The sequence below is a fragment of the Aspergillus pseudotamarii genome (genome assembly GCF_009193445.1).
Source record: "Aspergillus pseudotamarii strain CBS 117625 unplaced genomic scaffold BDV38scaffold_93, whole genome shotgun sequence".
Lineage (NCBI taxonomy): Eukaryota > Fungi > Ascomycota > Eurotiomycetes > Eurotiales > Aspergillaceae > Aspergillus > Aspergillus pseudotamarii.
In genome coordinates, this window is record NW_022475107.1 from 54012 (window position 1) to 70418 (window position 16407).

The following is a 16407-nucleotide window of genomic DNA, read 5'->3' on the forward strand; positions in this document are numbered from 1 at the left end:
GAAATCTCCGAAGAGAGCGGGGCGTTCCGCCGATCCACTTGTCTTTGAATGATGAGGTCACGATGCAGGACTAGTCCCGTCTGGTTAGTAGTACTTCCTGAACAGTGCCCAATTTGTGGTATCATTTTGATGGACTGATGGGGAGAGAGATACTAGTAGGTTATCTGGAGTAGGATATGGTCTGACCATGAATTCTGTATCGAAGAAGACAGGCAATTCTATACCATCTCGTGGTTTTGATGCGACACCAGACTACTCGTAGGAGACAGTATACTCTGTATCTAACTTCGTCGGGTATGATAAAGTGGTGATCTCATAGGGCCGGGGAGCGGAAAGCTTGAGGGTCTCTCTTATCCACAGTGATCTTGATGATTCATGATCTCTGGTAGTTATCGATTGATTCTTATGTTCTATGGGTTATTTGACTTCCGTTCATGGGGATGTCGAATGACCCCGGACAGAGGGAACGTAGCGTTCATTGGATCTCTTCCGAGTGGTCATCCATCCCGAGTGTCGTGATCTTCGACAACTACGGCACGCATTTTTGGAGTGTTGATGAAACATCCATTCTACTGAGAGGGGTTTCTTTTCCTTTCCTTCCTTATTTTTGTCTTAAACTTCAAGGTTTAATTTTTATTTCTCTTTTCTATTTTTCTCTATACGGGAGAAAAAAAAAAAAGAAACAAAACAAAAACAAAAAGAGCAAAAAAGTGGGGCTGGTTTGAGATGTGTTTTTCTTCTTATAGATTATGTTTGGGGGGTTCGAGGTATAACTCGTGGTGGTAAAAAACCCATTGATGTTAGGGCCTGTATGTAAGAAGCTACGGATTAGGTATAGAGAGAAAGAAAGAGACGAAGAGTGAGAGAGAGAGAGAAGAGGAGACTCACAGACAGATGCATTTCCGATAAATTAGAATCGCCCCCCCGCGCTTTGCTCTTCTGGGTCAATTTTCCTCTCCGCCCAAACAACCAAACTAATTAACTGCATCTCGAATCATTACTCTTCCTCTTCTTCCCTACGGAACGTTGACGTTTCAATTTCCCCTCACTCGATTATCGTGTCTTGGCTGAAAGTTTCACCGGGTTTGAAAGATAAAAAGCAAATCAACTAACGGAGGAAAACACGACGAAACACAACCACTAGAGTCGTTTGACACGAGTTCGTCTTGGAATTTGTTTGGATTCCAATTGCAAGCTTGGGGTTGACCGCTTCTCGGTGACTACGGCGAAGTTCCCTCCCCGTGTTGTATCCGCTGCTCGGAACCGTACAAAAAAAGAGGCGTAACGTTTCGTTGCTGGCGGTTTTTCCCCTCCTTCGCCAGGAAGCAAAAAAAGGGAAGATCGAAAGAGGGGTTAAGCTTGATTTCTGAACCCTCTTTTAATCCCATTTTGCGTGAAATCTCACAAACATCCCATCTACATTTTCGGGCTTTATTTTGATTCTTTTTTTTTTTTTCTCTCTTTACCCCCATTGTGTTTTTGTTTTTTTTCCCTGATCTCACAATCAGGTAATATTTTCTTTTTTAGTTCTCCATGCCGAGCTTAGGAGGCTTATTGAAAAAACGGCGGACCAAGGATTCGCAGACCCTCAGTAAAGAGCTTGAAGCCGGTTCGTCACCCACAGCGGCCCAGACGCAGACGTCACCAAACCAGAATCACCACAGCCACCAATCCCATCCCACTACTACTGCCACCTCCCCCGACACTGCTTATACCTCTGCGCAACCTCACCAATCGTCCCACGATCATCACAATCGCTCTTCAGGCACTAATCGAAGCCACCCCGAGGGTCAACCATCCTCCATGCAATCCGCCGTGACGCAATCACCCTCGGCCCACCATCACCATGGTCACCACCACACCAACTCTCATAATGTCGCCAGTATACAGAATATAATTCATTCATCCCATCAGAGCGGCCAGTCGGTCGGCGGAGGTTCTCAACAATCGCAGACCCGAACCACCAAGGGCAAGTACTCTCTCGAAGATTTCAGCCTCCAGCGCACGTTGGGCACCGGTAGCTTTGGTCGAGTCCATCTTGTGCAGTCTAAGCACAACCACCGCTTCTATGCCATCAAAGTCTTAAAGAAGGCCCAGGTGGTCAAGATGAAGCAGATTGAGCATACTAATGACGAGCGGCGAATGCTCAATCGCGTCAGACATCCGTTCTTGATCACCTTGTGGGGCACATGGCAGGATTCGCGAAATCTGTACATGGTCATGGATTTTGTCGAGGGAGGTGAACTCTTCAGTCTGCTTCGCAAGTCTCAGGTGGGTGATCCTCCCGTCTTCGTTGCTCCGACGTGTACGCTGACCCGGGGGTCCCCCGTCTAGCGATTCCCTAATCCCGTGGCCAAGTTCTACGCCGCGGAAGTCACTCTTGCGCTGGAATATTTGCACTCGCATCAGATTATCTATCGAGATCTGAAGCCGGAGAACTTACTTCTCGACCGGCATGGTCATCTGAAGATCACAGACTTCGGTTTTGCGAAGGAGGTGCCCGACATTACCTGGACCCTGTGTGGCACGCCCGATTATTTGGCTCCCGAGGTTGTCTCATCCAAGGGTTACAACAAGTCGGTGGACTGGTAAGTCTTACTGTCCGGTCTTATCCTGGGAGCACCCCTATGGGGAACCCCGCTGACATGGTGAAGGTGGTCCCTTGGAATCCTGATCTTCGAAATGCTGTGTGGCTTCACACCCTTCTGGGACAGCGGATCGCCGGTCAAGATCTATGAAAACATTCTCCGAGGTCGGGTAAAATACCCACCTTACCTGCACCCAGATGCCGTGGACCTACTTTCCCAACTGATCACGGCAGACCTAACCAAGCGCCTGGGTAACTTACATGGTGGCCCGGAAGACGTCAAGAATCATCCATGGTTCGCCGAGGTCACCTGGGACCGGCTGGCCAGGAAAGACATTGATGCTCCCTATGTACCACCGATTCGGGGAGGACAAGGTGATGCAAGCCAGTATGACCGCTACCCGGAAGAACAGGAAGCCTACGGTCAAGGCGGCGAAGACATGTATGTGCAACCTGCTCGGTGTATTTTCGTCCGCGTTACTGACGATCACAACTTAACTTAGTCACGGCCATTTATTCCCCGACTTCTAACTTTTTCTACGAGTCATGATGAAATGATCATTTCACCATAGCTGTCTAGAGTAAAGGCAATGGAGTACCTCTATGCAAAGACATGGAAAGTGATGCCTTGTCTTTTAGCCTGGTTGACTGGGCCACAGAAATAGCAGCAGTGAAAAACAACCATGCTATTACTTTTACATATTTGTCTTCTCGATCGGTTCGATTGTCTGGATGATCGCTGGCCGACTTGACCTTTGGGATTCTCTGTTTCGTCGTTTTATTGGAGCATCTACCTCTGTATATCTGGTGCGGGCTTCCCACGCTTCCGCATTCCACGTACCTCGGCCTCCATTGATATGGATTGCTTTCACGAGCATCGAGGCAACTGAATCTCCAGTACTTGTGTTTGGTTTTGAAATAAGGATCAGGTGCTTTCGGGGTTGGTTCTACTCCGGGGTCTTCCGCCGAGTCGATCGTTTGCATCGACTGGACTGTTTTGTTTTTCGCATCGTGGTTTTACAATAGTTACAAGTATTGGGATGCTACTTGGTTGCTTCGTTCATTTCTCTTGTTGGAGACCTGTATAATGTACATATCTTTCAAATGCAATAAAAGTAGGCTATGAACCTGTGAATACCGCATCTCTTGGTATGCTTCAGACACACTGTCCGTGGACCCCTGTCTGCCACCACAGATCCGTTGCCGTTGCCTTCCAACTCGCTTGATACGGGACACCCAATCTACCGCAAAGCGCGCGCCGTTATCGTACACCATTCCAACTATACATCCCCCAAGTTATGAAAGGAGAAAAAAAAAAGCGACAAATAAAAAGTTTGCGGGAGGCCCAAGCTAACGTCCATAAAAAAAAGTTTGAGAAACCGATCGCGCTTCCGATTACCCTCTATAGAATGTTTCCAATTGCCTATAAACTCCAACGCTAATTTACAGGCTGGTGTCGGTGGGAGTAGCCATCATGGCGAGATTCTCAGCGCCGCCTAGACGCTTGCTTTCACGGGAAACACGAGAGACGTAGGTACGGCTGGCGGTGTTCCAGAACGAGATGTACTTCTCCATGCACTGAGAGAGGCAGGTCTCTTCTTTGGGTGTGATGGAGGAGCCGGGGGCGGGAATGCAGGCGTCGAAGCAGTGCTCATTCACTTTCTATACTGTTGTCAGAAGCTAGACGCTGACCGCAAGCGAGAAACTGCACATACTCCGATCAGATTCCGAGCATTGGCCATGGCGGCCTCTTGCTGGAGCTGCTTGATGATGGCAGTCTTGACCTCCTGCGGGTTGGAAGCAGCATTGTTGGAGCCGGAACCGAAGAGAGCCATCGTGTTGGTGTATAGAGATATAAGACGAAGGGAATGAAGGCGGAATTATGTGGTTTGCAGGGAAGGCAAATCAGCGATACGAGTAATTGTTGAGGTCACGGGCCGGTCACAGGATCTGAACCTCCAGTCCGCGGGCGATGGCCGACCTGTGGCTGGTGCGCGTCCGTCCGCCGGGGGCTGACTGCGCCACAGTTGCGATGTGGACACTTGTTTGCATGTTTACTGACGTCGATCTCTGACCAGTCTACATAGTATTCCTTTCTGACAGTTTGCTTCGGCACCGCTCTTCTTCCATTCCGTTCTTCACTCCTTCGTTCTCTTTCTGACATTCCTCTCTATTATTCTCCGGTCGTCGACCTGCCGTTCGATTGACTTTGTCCTCCGTCTCTTGCAATTGAGTTCGGAGCTTGTGCATGTCCCGGTGACATTGAACTATCTACGCCTTGCTGGTGGAGAGGACCCCATTTCGTTAGCTGCAGTCCGTCGTTCATAGTTATCAGAACCTCCCTGCTGTCACAGTCGTTTGTATCTGCAACTTGTTAAAGCTCATTACCAATTCCTGCCTCACAATGCTGCTCCCGCGGCTCTCTTCTCTCTTGTGTCTTGCCGGCCTGGCGACTATGCCAGTGGCCAATGCTTACGACGGCGACGAGAACATCAAGAGCATTCCAGTACGCCTTCACACCCACTCGACCGTATGGCGATCGCGCACTAACTAACCGGGTCAATAGCTTCGCACTCACAGTCTCGCTCCGGTGGGTCCCATCCTATAACTCATTCACAGCAGCTTCGACTAGGTCGATTTCCGCGCTCTTGACACAGCTCTGTTAACGCGATGACAGCCATACCTTGATTCAGACTTCCAAAGCCGCTGGTTCGATTTTGGTGGTGACACGATAATCCGCGCAGACAAGTACTTCACCCCACCCACAATGCGGTCTCAGAGGAGCAAGGGCTGAACAATGGCAGATACATCCGTCTTACGGCCGATCGACCCTCCCAGCAGGGATGGATCTTCTCCCGTGTTCCCCTTACTGCGACAAACTGGGAGGTCAGTTCGTCCTGTCGGCCATAGTGACGAAGAATCGTTTCTGACATGTGTGTAGATCGAGGTCGAATTCAAGCTTCATGGAGATGGTAATCTGCACGGCGATGGCTTTGCCATGTGGCTCACCAAGCAGCGCGCCACTCAGGGTCCGGTCTTTGGATCAACGGATAACTTCGAGGGTCTCGGTATCTTCTTCGACACCTACAAGAACAACCGACCCGGTACCTCGTTCCCTTACGTCATGGCTATGATGGGCGACGGACAGACCAGCTATGACCAGGCCCATGACGGCAAGGCCAATGAATTGGCTGGTTGTTCCGTAAGTACTGAAAATCAGAGTAACGCAGCTATCTGCTAACAAGATTAGGCCCGTGGTCTGCGAGGCGCTTCGATCCCCACCAAAGCCCGTTTAACGTACTTCCAGGACAAGTCGTTGACTCTCGACCTGCAGTACAAGTCTGAAGACAGCTGGACCAACTGCTTTACCCTGACCGCACCCGACACCAACATCGCTATCCCGTCTGTCGCGTACCTGGGCTTCTCTGGCGAGACCGGTGAACTGAGCGACAACCATGACATTGTCTCGGTGAAATCGCAGAACCTTTACAGTGTTGGACCTTCCAGCCGATCTAGCCGTGGACCGAACGCCGACAGCGGCCGCGTCAAGAAGACCAAGAAGAGAAAGGGAAGCTGGAGCGGGTTCCTGTTCAAGACTGTTCTGTTCTTTGTTGCTGTTGCAGGCTGCTACGTTGGGTTCACCATGTACCGGAACAAGCAGAGATACTCGAGGTTCTAAGCGACGGTGAGGGAAGATATTCAGGAAAAAGAAAGAAAACTCAAAAAAACCAGTATGGTGTTCTGTTTCTACGTGATTGCATAGCCGTGTTGTTACTTGGAGATTCCAATATATTGTGACGAACAAAAGTTTCACGAGTCCTACAGTTGATGAAGCATGCGAATTTTGGAGCTTTATATCAGTCCAATGCAAATTATGCGCTTGTCACGAATGTCATGAACAGGCCCAACATGGATAGTAATCTTGTGTTTTATTTCTATACATTCACTTCAAGATCAAAACACTGCAATATTCTTCCTCAGTCTTCCTCTATCAACCCATTCAGCTAATATAAGATCTTGAGTCTAGATCCTTGAACGCAAGAATGGCAGCTACAACCAAACCCGCAAGGGGTAACCTGGACTGCCGTATGATCTAGATTATATCAAGTCACTGGAGAACTCAGCTCCTGCACTAGCTGGGTTATTGGGCATGCCGACAGTTGAGCCATTACATCAGACCATGAAATCAGCAGATACTGTGGCTATAATTGACAACTTTGTGGAAGCCCGCAAGAACAACTTCGGCGCGACTACTGTACCTCCTCGATGTACATTGAAAGGCATCATGTCTATTTCGGCTTACCCCCAGTATTTCTCCATCAAGCATATCCTTACAGCCTAATATAGCACCTCCAGCACTCCCAGTAGGAGGAGGAGGAGGAGGAGGAGGAGTAGTAGTAGTATTAGTAGTAGTCCAGTTCTCAACCAGGGTATCATATATATGGAAACACAGAACGCCACCACAATGCAAATCTCAACACCAACCAATCGGGGTATACCAGCTCACAGCTGCTTCTCCTTCATCTCACTCCACAAACGATCAATAATCTGAAAAACTTCCGTGACACTGCGCATAACCACCTCATCAATCCCCAAAGCTCCATATCGATGCTGAATCTTATCCGGATGCCACCGCACCCGCTCAGCCTTCAAAACCGCCAACAAATCCTCCCCCGGCGCATGGCGCAGGAATTCCTCAACCGTCTCCCTACTCACGTCCCCCCTCTTCCCCGACTCAACTGGCCAAAAAATCAAATTCCTCAACCGAACCCCCTCCCCGCCGCCGCCACCACCACCATCCCTAACCTGATCAACAGCCCGATCAACCTCCCCCCAAGACCGTACATACTCCTCCCAAACCCGCCCCCAAGCCTTAACCCTCCGCCTCTCCTTCCCCCGCCTCAAACTCTCCTCCATAGCCCTCTCAAACCGCATCTTCTCCCTCATATCCTCCTCCCTCCTCTCCTCCCGTCTCTTCTGCCTCATCTTCTCAGCCCTCAACCGCTCCTGTTCAGCAAGCATCCCCTCCCTAGTACGCTCCCACATCTTCGTCCGCACATAACTGGCATACTCCTCCTCATCCATCTGCTCCAGCTCCCCATTAGGTCCCTTGGGTACATTCGGCACAGCATAATTATGAATCGGCTGTCCATACACGGATTCCCAATACGCGGCGCCTTCGTCGTCACCTAGGGCGTCAAAGAGAGATTCACGGAAGGCTGCATCGGCGTTGAGGCCTGGTTGATGTTGTTCATTGTCTGAGTAAATGGGGTTTGGTGAGGCTGAGCGCCGCCGATGATGGCGTTTGGGTCTGTGACGGTGGGAGGAATGTCTGTGGCTGCTGTGACGATGGGTGGAGGTTGTGTCGTCTCGTCGAGACCTGGACTTGTCTTTTGAGGTTTTGAAGCGGAATTTACCTGATTTGGGTTGCTTGTCGGGTTCTTGGGTTGGGTTTGGTTCTGGGGGGTCCATTGTTTTTGGCTGTTGCGGTTTTTGATGGTTTCGAGGACATGCGGTGAGAATTAGCTTATGGCATGATTTCTTTTCTATTAAAGGTTAGATATCAAGGTGGGGAATGAAATGAAAGAAATATGCGAAATGGAGTTTGCGACGAAGAATGTAATAAAACATTCAAGCGCTGAAAGGTGAGAGTTGAACAGAGATGAGTAAGCCGATCATTTTTTCTTATCTTATCTGATTGATCATCGGTTATGGGATGTGGTTTGGATGATGTCATTCTTGTTTGGGTGAGTTTGGTCAGTCTCTTGTGTTTCTTTGTACTCCGTTTGAGTCTAGGTCGCGGTCTCCCGGAATTAAGATATGCTTAGTGTGATAAAAGGCTATGAGGGTTTCGTTCATGAATTTTGTGTTACTAGTCTATGTCCCGGAGGTCGAGGTGGTTACTTTCGCTACGGTTGTTCTCCTTCTTCTATTCTTCTTCATATCTTCATGTATTCATTTTCTTCGCCTATCGGATGTGTACTAATCGAAAGTATACATTTGATGGACATCATGACTATATGCCATAGAGATAACAAGCGGATGCAGTAACCAAGTATACAAGCGCAACCAACGAACTCCTAGACAGTGGACACATTCATCAAAGCAAAGAAAAAGCAAATTGACTCTGCGATCAGATCAAAAACCCATTTGAATTTTGAATCGCATTCTTGTACAAAAGTACCATCCCAAAGCCAAGCCTCGCAGACATAAACTTGGGTTACGGCCTCAGCCTTCATGATAAAATACAATGGCCCGTGCAGTACATTCAATACGGTAATAGAACCCCGATATTCCTTCCGCCTTCATCGCCGCCATCAATCATTTACTTACTCCCATCAACCTCCAACCTCCCTCCATTAATCTTCAACAACAGATATAAAAAAAAAAAGTAAAACGATGGCTCTAGTATCCTATAGCGACTCCGAAGCCTCCGACTCCGAGCCCGAGACCACAAAGCCAACACCGCAAACCACTACAACCACAAAACCTACCAGCACCGCCGCCCAAAAACCCAAACTCGTCGACAGCAGCAACCCGCGCAAGATCCGCGTCGCGCTGGACCTCAAACCGGAAGAAACCAATGACAACGATGACGGGCCCGCGCGGAAGAAAGCAAAGATAGGTGGCGGGGGAGCGTTCGCGGGGTTCAATTCGTTTTTACCTGCGCCGAAAAGGGCTGCTGCTCCCGCCGCGGCGGAGAAGAAAGGTGTTGTTGGGGCGGGGCGGAAGGTGTTTAGTTTGAAGACTGGTGCTGCGCCGGGGTTTGATCGCGGGTTGGATGAGGAAAGTCGAAATGAGTGGGCTATGGAACAGGCGGGTTCAAGTACTCCTGGTGGTGCGGGGGATGATGATGATGATGGGACGATTCCCAAGGCTGGGAGTTTGAAGGATGGTGGCGACGGTGGGTTACAGATGAAGAAACCGGAGGAGGTTAAGTTGAAAGGGAATCCGATGATGTTTAAACCGTTGTCTGTTGCACGGGGGACGCAGAAGAAGAAGAAGGTTATTTCGTCGAAGCCGGTCGAGGCTGCTGCAGAGGTTTCGCAGGGTGTGAAGGAGCCAGTCTCGGAACAGGGTAAGCCTGCTGCTTCTACTTCTGTTCCTGTGCAACCACCTGCGCCGAAGCCGAAAGTGAGTCTTTTCTCGCTTGGGTCGAGTGAATCTGCGACGAGTGTTGGTCCAGGTCCTCAGGCGCACAGCGCAACATATGAGCCGTTGGTGTATACTGCGGATACGGATGCGCCTGAGGCCGGTCCAGAGGTAGAGCGCGAGCTTCAGGTTCCGGCTGCGTCGTCGGAACCAGCAACGACGCAGACGTTGGATAATATCGCGGATGATCTGAACCTTTCGCGGTCTCAACGACGGCACCTTTTTGGTCGCAATGCGGACGCCTCGAAGTCGCGCATCCTCCATTTCAATACCGACAAGGAGTACATTGCTAACCAAGAGATGGCGCATCAGACCGATATGGCGGCGCATCAGCACAATCCGGTTCGTGCCATTGCTCCTGGAAAACACACGCTGCAACAGCTGGTCAATGCGGCAAGTTCGCAGCGGGAAGCTTTGGAAGAGAGTTTTGCATCTGGAAGAAGGAACAAGAAGGAGGCTGGGTCGAGGTATGGCTGGTAAATTTTTTTTTTATCTCTCAAATCGGATACCAATTTTGTATATGTACAAATCAAATTTTGCATGGAGGAATAGGAGTTGTGGATTTATGGGTAGGTACTACTTGGTTTTCTGGAAGTAGTATGAAAGTCAATAAGATCTTAATTTTTATCGAGTATTCACATACAAGAAGACTATATACATGTAACAAAAGGAAAGCTCTTTTCTATAACCATACCCAAAACATCAAAATGCAACTTTTATGAAGAAACATCAACAACCTCCGCAAACCATTGCTTCAACGCCGTAGCCAAAACAGCGGGTAACTCCCGAACGTCACGCACAACCAAATAGTAAGGGAACGGGAAACCTTCCAGATATCTCTTCATCTTCAACTTCATCTCCCCAGTACCACTCTCCGTATCAGGCTCGAAGCTTGCCTGAGTGAGATCCAAGATGGAGCTGCCCTTGACAGCATCGACAATGATGAACACAATCATGATACGTTCTTCCTGGGCCTGCCGCACGAGACGCTGGATAGTCTCATGGTCTTCACAAATACCGTCGGAGATAATAAGCTCCAGTTGCCAAAGATCAGCATTGCCCGAACCAGGTGATTGCTTCCAGCGAGCTTCGCGGAACAGGGCGATCGAATCGGCGATCAACTTCCGAACGTTCGTACCTGTCTGCTGGTAGCTGAAGTGCTGGAACACCTGCGTGCCGGCCTCCGAGGAGAACGGCTTGCCGAATTCATGTGCGACTCTGACGTGATCCTCGTTTCCGAACCCGAGGACACACAGGTCTCCAGCTTCAAGCATACTAAGACTCTTGGCGACGAGTGCAAGCGTTTCGAATGCCAATTGGCCACTTCCACTCTCTAACATAGACTTACTGTCGTCGACAGCAAGCATAATTTGGTAGTTACGCTTCGAGGGAATTGACCGTCGCATCCAAATCTTATCTCGCTTGTACTGTGAGGCAATGTATGGAATGATGCGCTTGATGTTCAGTCGCTTTCCTGTCCGGAAATCGCCACGCAGCTTGGTTGCCATGGTCGGGGCTAAGATCAGACGCAATTGTTCCGTTAACGAGAGGGAGAGATCGTTGGTGACGGATTCGTAATGGGACCAGAGCCGTTGAGCCTCGTCGCGAGGTGTAAGTGGAGGGAGCGAAGAAGACAGATGGATTGCCGCCAATTGTGCGTCTACCTCATCGAGTTCTTCAATCGCCTCCTGCTGGCCAGCGGCATCGGCTGTTCGCTCCTGGGTGTGCGAGCTGCCAGGGATTAATGCACCGACAGTGTGGTCCTTAGACCCACTAGCGGCATCCAGCTGCATCTCATCCTGCATCTTGTTCTCTAGAGTCTCCTGGAGCTCGTCAGAAACGTCTGGCAAAGGTTCGTTGTCGCCATGCTTGGCATCCGACTCGACACCCTTATTTTGATCAAGAGCCTGTGTTTGCTCTTCATTAGCCTGACCAAGCGCTTGGGTATCAGCAACGTCATCTTGGTCTGCAAGATGCTCAAAATCGGCATCAGCCATGTCGGTATCCTGAGGCAACGGCTGATCCGACTCGCCCTCTTCCTGTTTAGAGGCCTCCATAATCTCCTTTTGCCGGCGATGCCACTGTTCGAGGATGTCGCCCATTTTCTTGAAGGCCTGCAACTGCGGATCGTTACGGTTGCCATCATCCCCGCCGCCTGCATCTCTATGCCGCTCGTTGTCTTCTCCTTCGTTGGCAGCACCAGTCTTTTGTTGTTTATCATCAGACGGGTCAGCAGAACCACTCTCCTGCTCTGCATTTCCAGATGTGCCTTGGTCCATATTTTGATCTTGGTCGGCACCGAGTCCACCATTAACAGCCTCGCTTGGTGCCACTTCTTCGCCAGCCTCTTCGTTTTCATCACGTTGAGTTAAGAAATCATCCTGTTGAGCCTCTTCTGGTTCCTCTTCCCCGGGCTCGTTCGTCTCTTCGGCTTCGGCCTCTTTCATTTCTTCATCTTCAGCCGCCGCTTCTTCATCACCCTGGTCGCCCTCTTGCTCCTCTGCTTGTTGATCCAGATCAGGGTTTTCAACAGCCTCTTCCTCTTTCCCATCGAATGGCTGCTCATCTTCAGCAGGAGGAAGATCGTCGCCGAGATCATCGTCGAGGCCATCGTCACTCTCATTTCCTTCGTCTTTATCCAATTCATCGCCATCAAGTTGCATCTCTTCCGGAAGGTCGAGCGCATCTTGTTCCTTGGCATGGGGATCTGTGACATCCATCTCCTCGCGCCCAACAGCCTCGCCTTCATCGTCTGGGGCTTCTTCTTCCTCTTCCTCTTCCTGATCTTCTTCGTTCTTACCCTCTCCCTTTTCTCCTTCCTTCTCCTTGCGCTCTTGTGCAGCGGTTTGTTCATCAGACTCAGACTGTCCCTTGCCTTCTTGGTTCTCGGTCTCCTTCTGCTCTTCATCGTGTGCGCCATCCCACATCTTTTCATCAACTGCAGTTTCCTCAAGATCGTCAACACTGCCTACTTCTTCGTCGATATTGTCATCCTCTTCGTCGCCGCTTGCGTCCTCTTCATCATCCTCTTTCTTGTGTTCGCCTGTTTCTCCACGTAATTCTTCTTGATCCATGTTCACTGCGTCTCCTGACTCGTCCATATCCTCGTTGGGCTCTTCAGTCTGTTCCTGTTGAGCAAGCTCTGATAAGTCTTCATCATCACCAATATCGTTACTGATATCTTCGGCTCCTTGTCCTTCGCCGAGACCAGTTCCACTCTCCAGCTTGCCGGATTTGCTTTCTTCCGTCGACGCTTCTGCGGGAGTACAGAATCCCTCAGACGCGATCTGAGTGAATGACTTGGCCAGCAAATATGACATCTTGCATGTCTCACGGTGCACAGTCAGATAGCGATCGACGAGATCCTTACAGATGTTGCGATACTTGTTCATGATAGGTAACAAGCTTGCGACCAATGCGACAGCAGGAGCAAGGCCGGAATTTGAGCGTGTCTTGAGGCCTTGTAACTTGTCCAGGACTGACTCCAGGGAGCTTATGATGTCGGGCAAATGAACAGCCTTCAAAGCTCTGGTGAAGAACTCGTCGCTCCGTGACAATGAGCCCGGAGATACAATCAGTGATGGCACCTCCTTCAGCTTCTGGAGGCTGATGAGGATCTTGTCAATTGCTGTGAGTAGGCTGTCATCGAACTCCTCGATAGCGAGAGTATTCTTAGACTGCAACACCTCAGCTTGCTCAGCATTAACGTGGGCCCAGGGAGTTATCTGCATCAGGACGAATGACAGGTCAGGTCGGCTCTCGGCCCAGCCCATAAGGTCAGTGTTCAGCTTATCAAAGGAGGAAGATGCCTCCTTTAGTGTCTCTACGTGCAGCTGTGAAGTTACGCCCTCAGGTAACTTGGGCAAATTACCCAGTGACTTTTGCAGCCTGCTGAAGACATCTTTCCAGGAGCGAAGACCATCCACAATGTTTGATGAGTTGATGCCGGAAAACTTCGAGTGTAGTTCCACAACTGTCATGGCGAGGCCAAGTATAGGGGTCAACCAGGCTATGGCTCTTGCCGTATCCCGAACCTCATTCGAAAATTGGGGGAGTGACTTAAAGACCGAGGTAGGGTTAGATTTCCAAAGATTCAAAATCTTGACGAGTGTTGATTGAAGCGATTCCACGCCAAACATTGCTGGAGATATCGCTGCTCGTTGTCTCCTAACCAGATTCAACAAATGCTCAAGGGATCCTGAGCTTCTTGAAACTTCGACATTGCTGAGGTCTTCCGAGTAATTGTGCGCCGCTTGGCGAACACGGGGAAGGATATCCAGGAACCTATGGAAATAGAGATCGGAGCTTCTGACAACGACAGTGGTTGTCACAGAACCAACCTCAAGAGCCGGGCTGTTGGCAAGAACTTGTGCAACAGATGCTTGCGTTTCAATCAAGCTAGTGCTAGCATTACGCTTGACACCCATCTCTAATAGCCGCCGCAGAGTATCGGCATAGAAGCGGCGCTTTTGAACCTTGAGATGTTGAACATCATCTTTGTTTTCCTCGGTCAGGGTCTTCGGGGTTTGTGACCGGAACTCCTCGATGCTTTCCAAGAAGTACTTCATGAAGCCATCGAGATCTTCCGAGACGTCAAACTCCGTCGAGATTGACACATACATATGAGTCATGTTGCTAACGGTGCCGTCAGGATCTCTGAACCGAGGCGGCCTATTTTGCCAGATTTCGTTTTCCTTCTGGCACAGGGCGAGCGCTTCTGGGAAACTTGCTGAGGGCAGAACCACTGCTTGGTCAGTGGAGCCAGGCTCCTCACTGTCATCTGGCATATCTTGCTCCAGGATATGCTGGGCAGGCTGAGCCAGGATTTCTCGGTATTTCCGGACGAGTTTGAACAGTTTATGATGCGATCGTTTCGCACTTTCTCGGAGCGCCACAATATTTGTATCCTTCCAACTGGCCAGCTGAATCTGCTCCTTGATATCTTTTTCAAGCGTCGACCTCCGCTCCTTGAGTAGCTTGTGTACTGGTGGCTCGAACTGTGTGTAATGTTGTATAAAGTTGTCTAGTGCGGATACCAGTTGCTTCAGGCAAGGGAAGTCCTGAACGTAAAGCGATAGCAGAGACCGGAAGTTCTTGACGAGCTGCAGGCGTTCGCTGTACTGACCCAAGGTGGTCGAGCGGAAGAAGTTCTCTAGTGTGGCGATCACTTCTTGTGTATGTTCACTCAGATCCGTTTGACCAGATTCTGCCATCTGAACAGGAGCTCCAATGATGGCTTCGTACGCCACAAACCACCATTGGCTCACATCCTGGACGCATTTTTCCTTCTCGAGATCCAGAAGCCTTGCCCAGGTCGACAATTCGAGACGTCGCCAGTTAATGATCAAGTTTGTGATCTCGTCATAAACACCAGCAGCTGAGTACTCTCTGCTTGCAACAAGCTGCCACTCATGAACAAGACCATGAAGCTTTTCGACCTTGGTGAGGAATTTTGCGACAGGCTCAGCATGCTTAAATTGGAGAATCTCCTTGCAACAAAGAATGACATCTGCAAGGACTGCATGTTCCGGCCAAGCGCTCTGAATCTGCAAGAAACGTGACTCTGTTGCCGTTGTTAAAGATACAAGCTTTCTGCCTTCATCAGGATTTGCGTCCACATAGAAGTTGTACGTGTTCCTGGAATCATTTTCCTTACTCACGGCATCCTCGAGCAACAAAAGAACACCAGAGAGATGATCCCTAGGATGCACCTGTGGTACTGAAGAATCGCCCTCGGACCACAGCGAGGCCAGCAGCTGAGCAGATTGCCTCACATAGGTTGTCAGGACTCGCCCAGGGTCTTCTAATTGGAATAGGTTTGCGTGAAGTGAGGAAAGTCGGATCGAGATATTCTTGGGATCAAGACGAGTTGGCTTTCTACCATCGTCAACGGGCTCCTCTTCATAGGTAGGGAAGAGCTCGCGCAGCTCATTCTCATCAACCTCTTCGCTGTCTTCCCAGGATCCTCGATATTGGTAAAGGCTTGATTTCTTTGCCTCTTCTTCTTGGTCTTCCCGTAGCTTCGCTTTCCATAACCCATGGAACTGTTGGAACAGGCGGCGAAGAGCATTGCGCCCGACCTGGGTGTGAAGAATTCCCGGGTCTGCATTTTCGGCTACTCTCAATGACGACAGCTCATGGAACCACATATCAATTGCATGCCTTGAGTCTATGTTCGAATTCTGATGGTACAGATCCGAGAGAGGGTGATGAATGCCTCCAAGGAAAGGGGTGCTTCCACTGATTGCATCCACCGCCTGCACATCGCTTGTCTGTTGTGATCTTCCCGACATTAGGAAAAGTCCCAAGTCCAGGATTTGAAGAAAGCGAACAACAGAAACGACAATGTCATCATATGATCTATAGTGAGTGCTGAGACGTCGGCTTAATTGGCGTATATTATCACGGAGTAGATTCACCAGAGTCTGGGACTCTGAAGAGCTCTCACTCGCTACGCCAAGCATGTGTTTAGGGAGCCTTTCAAGAAGTGAATTTATCACACTGGTAAATTCCCCGTGCAGGATGTTGAGCTCAGAGACTTGAGGTCGGGTAACTGATGAAGGAGGAGGAGCAGAACCAAGGTCACGCAATTCACCCTGAATGAGATCGTGCCGGATGTTCGAGGATTGGCCAGAAAACACACGTTCAAATAAAGTGATAGCGTTAGC

At 49.8% G+C, this 16407-nt stretch overlaps 6 protein-coding genes across 6 annotated transcripts; 4 read left to right on the forward strand and 2 right to left on the reverse strand.

Annotated features, from left to right (window-relative positions):
* The first annotated feature begins 1427 nt into the window (after positions 1 to 1427).
* pkaC (cAMP-dependent protein kinase catalytic subunit pkaC) lies at positions 1428 to 3141 on the forward strand. The gene is made up of 4 exons (XM_032052858.1): positions 1428 to 2271; positions 2335 to 2588; positions 2655 to 3029; positions 3091 to 3141. The coding sequence occupies exons 1-4, from the start codon at positions 1534 to 1536 to the stop codon at positions 3116 to 3118; spliced, it is 1395 nt and encodes a 464-aa protein (XP_031908068.1). The 5' UTR covers positions 1428 to 1533; the 3' UTR covers positions 3119 to 3141.
* Positions 3142 to 3800: 659 nt separating this feature from the next.
* tim13 (protein translocase subunit TIM13) lies at positions 3801 to 4497 on the reverse strand. Its single transcript, XM_032052857.1, has 2 exons — positions 4303 to 4497; positions 3801 to 4249 (listed from the first exon to the last, which is right to left on the reverse strand). Exons 1-2 carry the CDS (start codon positions 4420 to 4422, stop codon positions 4031 to 4033), a joined length of 339 nt encoding a protein of 112 aa, XP_031908069.1. The 5' UTR covers positions 4423 to 4497; the 3' UTR covers positions 3801 to 4030.
* Positions 4498 to 4893: 396 nt separating this feature from the next.
* On the forward strand, positions 4894 to 6502 carry BDV38DRAFT_226187 (legume-like lectin family protein). The gene is made up of 6 exons (XM_032052859.1): positions 4894 to 5093; positions 5154 to 5177; positions 5265 to 5335; positions 5392 to 5473; positions 5529 to 5789; positions 5838 to 6502. The coding sequence occupies exons 1-6, from the start codon at positions 4992 to 4994 to the stop codon at positions 6264 to 6266; spliced, it is 969 nt and encodes a 322-aa protein (XP_031908070.1). The 5' UTR covers positions 4894 to 4991; the 3' UTR covers positions 6267 to 6502.
* Positions 6503 to 7009: 507 nt separating this feature from the next.
* On the reverse strand, positions 7010 to 8226 carry BDV38DRAFT_226218 (uncharacterized protein). The gene has a single exon (XM_032052860.1). The coding sequence runs from the start codon at positions 8057 to 8059 to the stop codon at positions 7091 to 7093; it is 969 nt and encodes a 322-aa protein (XP_031908071.1). The 5' UTR covers positions 8060 to 8226; the 3' UTR covers positions 7010 to 7090.
* Positions 8227 to 8239: 13 nt separating this feature from the next.
* Positions 8240 to 8942, forward strand: BDV38DRAFT_262576 (uncharacterized protein). The gene has a single exon (XM_032056107.1). The coding sequence runs from the start codon at positions 8408 to 8410 to the stop codon at positions 8636 to 8638; it is 231 nt and encodes a 76-aa protein (XP_031908072.1). The 5' UTR covers positions 8240 to 8407; the 3' UTR covers positions 8639 to 8942.
* Positions 8920 to 10373, forward strand: BDV38DRAFT_262577 (PRCC domain-containing protein). Its single transcript, XM_032056108.1, has one exon. It carries the CDS (start codon positions 8987 to 8989, stop codon positions 10217 to 10219), a length of 1233 nt encoding a protein of 410 aa, XP_031908073.1. The 5' UTR covers positions 8920 to 8986; the 3' UTR covers positions 10220 to 10373.
* Positions 10374 to 16407: the final 6034 nt, after the last annotated feature.

What these genes read in the sequence shown, in the direction of transcription:
- pkaC (XM_032052858.1), top strand. Translation starts at nt 1,534, where the DNA reads ATGCCGAGCTTAGGAGGCTTATTGAAAAAACGGCGGACCAAGGATTCG. An exon ending in GTCTGCTTCGCAAGTCTCAG is followed by an intron (nt 2,272 to 2,334) that starts GTGGGTGATCCT and finishes TCCCCCGTCTAG; the next exon opens with CGATTCCCTAATCCCGTGGC. An exon ending in GGTCAAGGCGGCGAAGACAT is followed by an intron (nt 3,030 to 3,090) that starts GTATGTGCAACC and finishes AACTTAACTTAG; the next exon opens with TCACGGCCATTTATTCCCCG.
- tim13 (XM_032052857.1), bottom strand. Translation starts at nt 4,422, where the DNA reads ATGGCTCTCTTCGGTTCCGGCTCCAACAATGCTGCTTCCAACCCGCAG. An exon ending in ATGCTCGGAATCTGATCGGA is followed by an intron (nt 4,250 to 4,302) that starts GTATGTGCAGTT and finishes ACAACAGTATAG; the next exon opens with AAAGTGAATGAGCACTGCTT.
- BDV38DRAFT_226187 (XM_032052859.1), top strand. Translation starts at nt 4,992, where the DNA reads ATGCTGCTCCCGCGGCTCTCTTCTCTCTTGTGTCTTGCCGGCCTGGCG. An exon ending in AGAACATCAAGAGCATTCCA is followed by an intron (nt 5,094 to 5,153) that starts GTACGCCTTCAC and finishes CCGGGTCAATAG; the next exon opens with CTTCGCACTCACAGTCTCGC. An exon ending in GCACTCACAGTCTCGCTCCG is followed by an intron (nt 5,178 to 5,264) that starts GTGGGTCCCATC and finishes ACGCGATGACAG; the next exon opens with CCATACCTTGATTCAGACTT.
- BDV38DRAFT_226218 (XM_032052860.1), bottom strand. Translation starts at nt 8,059, where the DNA reads ATGGACCCCCCAGAACCAAACCCAACCCAAGAACCCGACAAGCAACCC.
- BDV38DRAFT_262576 (XM_032056107.1), top strand. Translation starts at nt 8,408, where the DNA reads ATGCTTAGTGTGATAAAAGGCTATGAGGGTTTCGTTCATGAATTTTGT.
- BDV38DRAFT_262577 (XM_032056108.1), top strand. Translation starts at nt 8,987, where the DNA reads ATGGCTCTAGTATCCTATAGCGACTCCGAAGCCTCCGACTCCGAGCCC.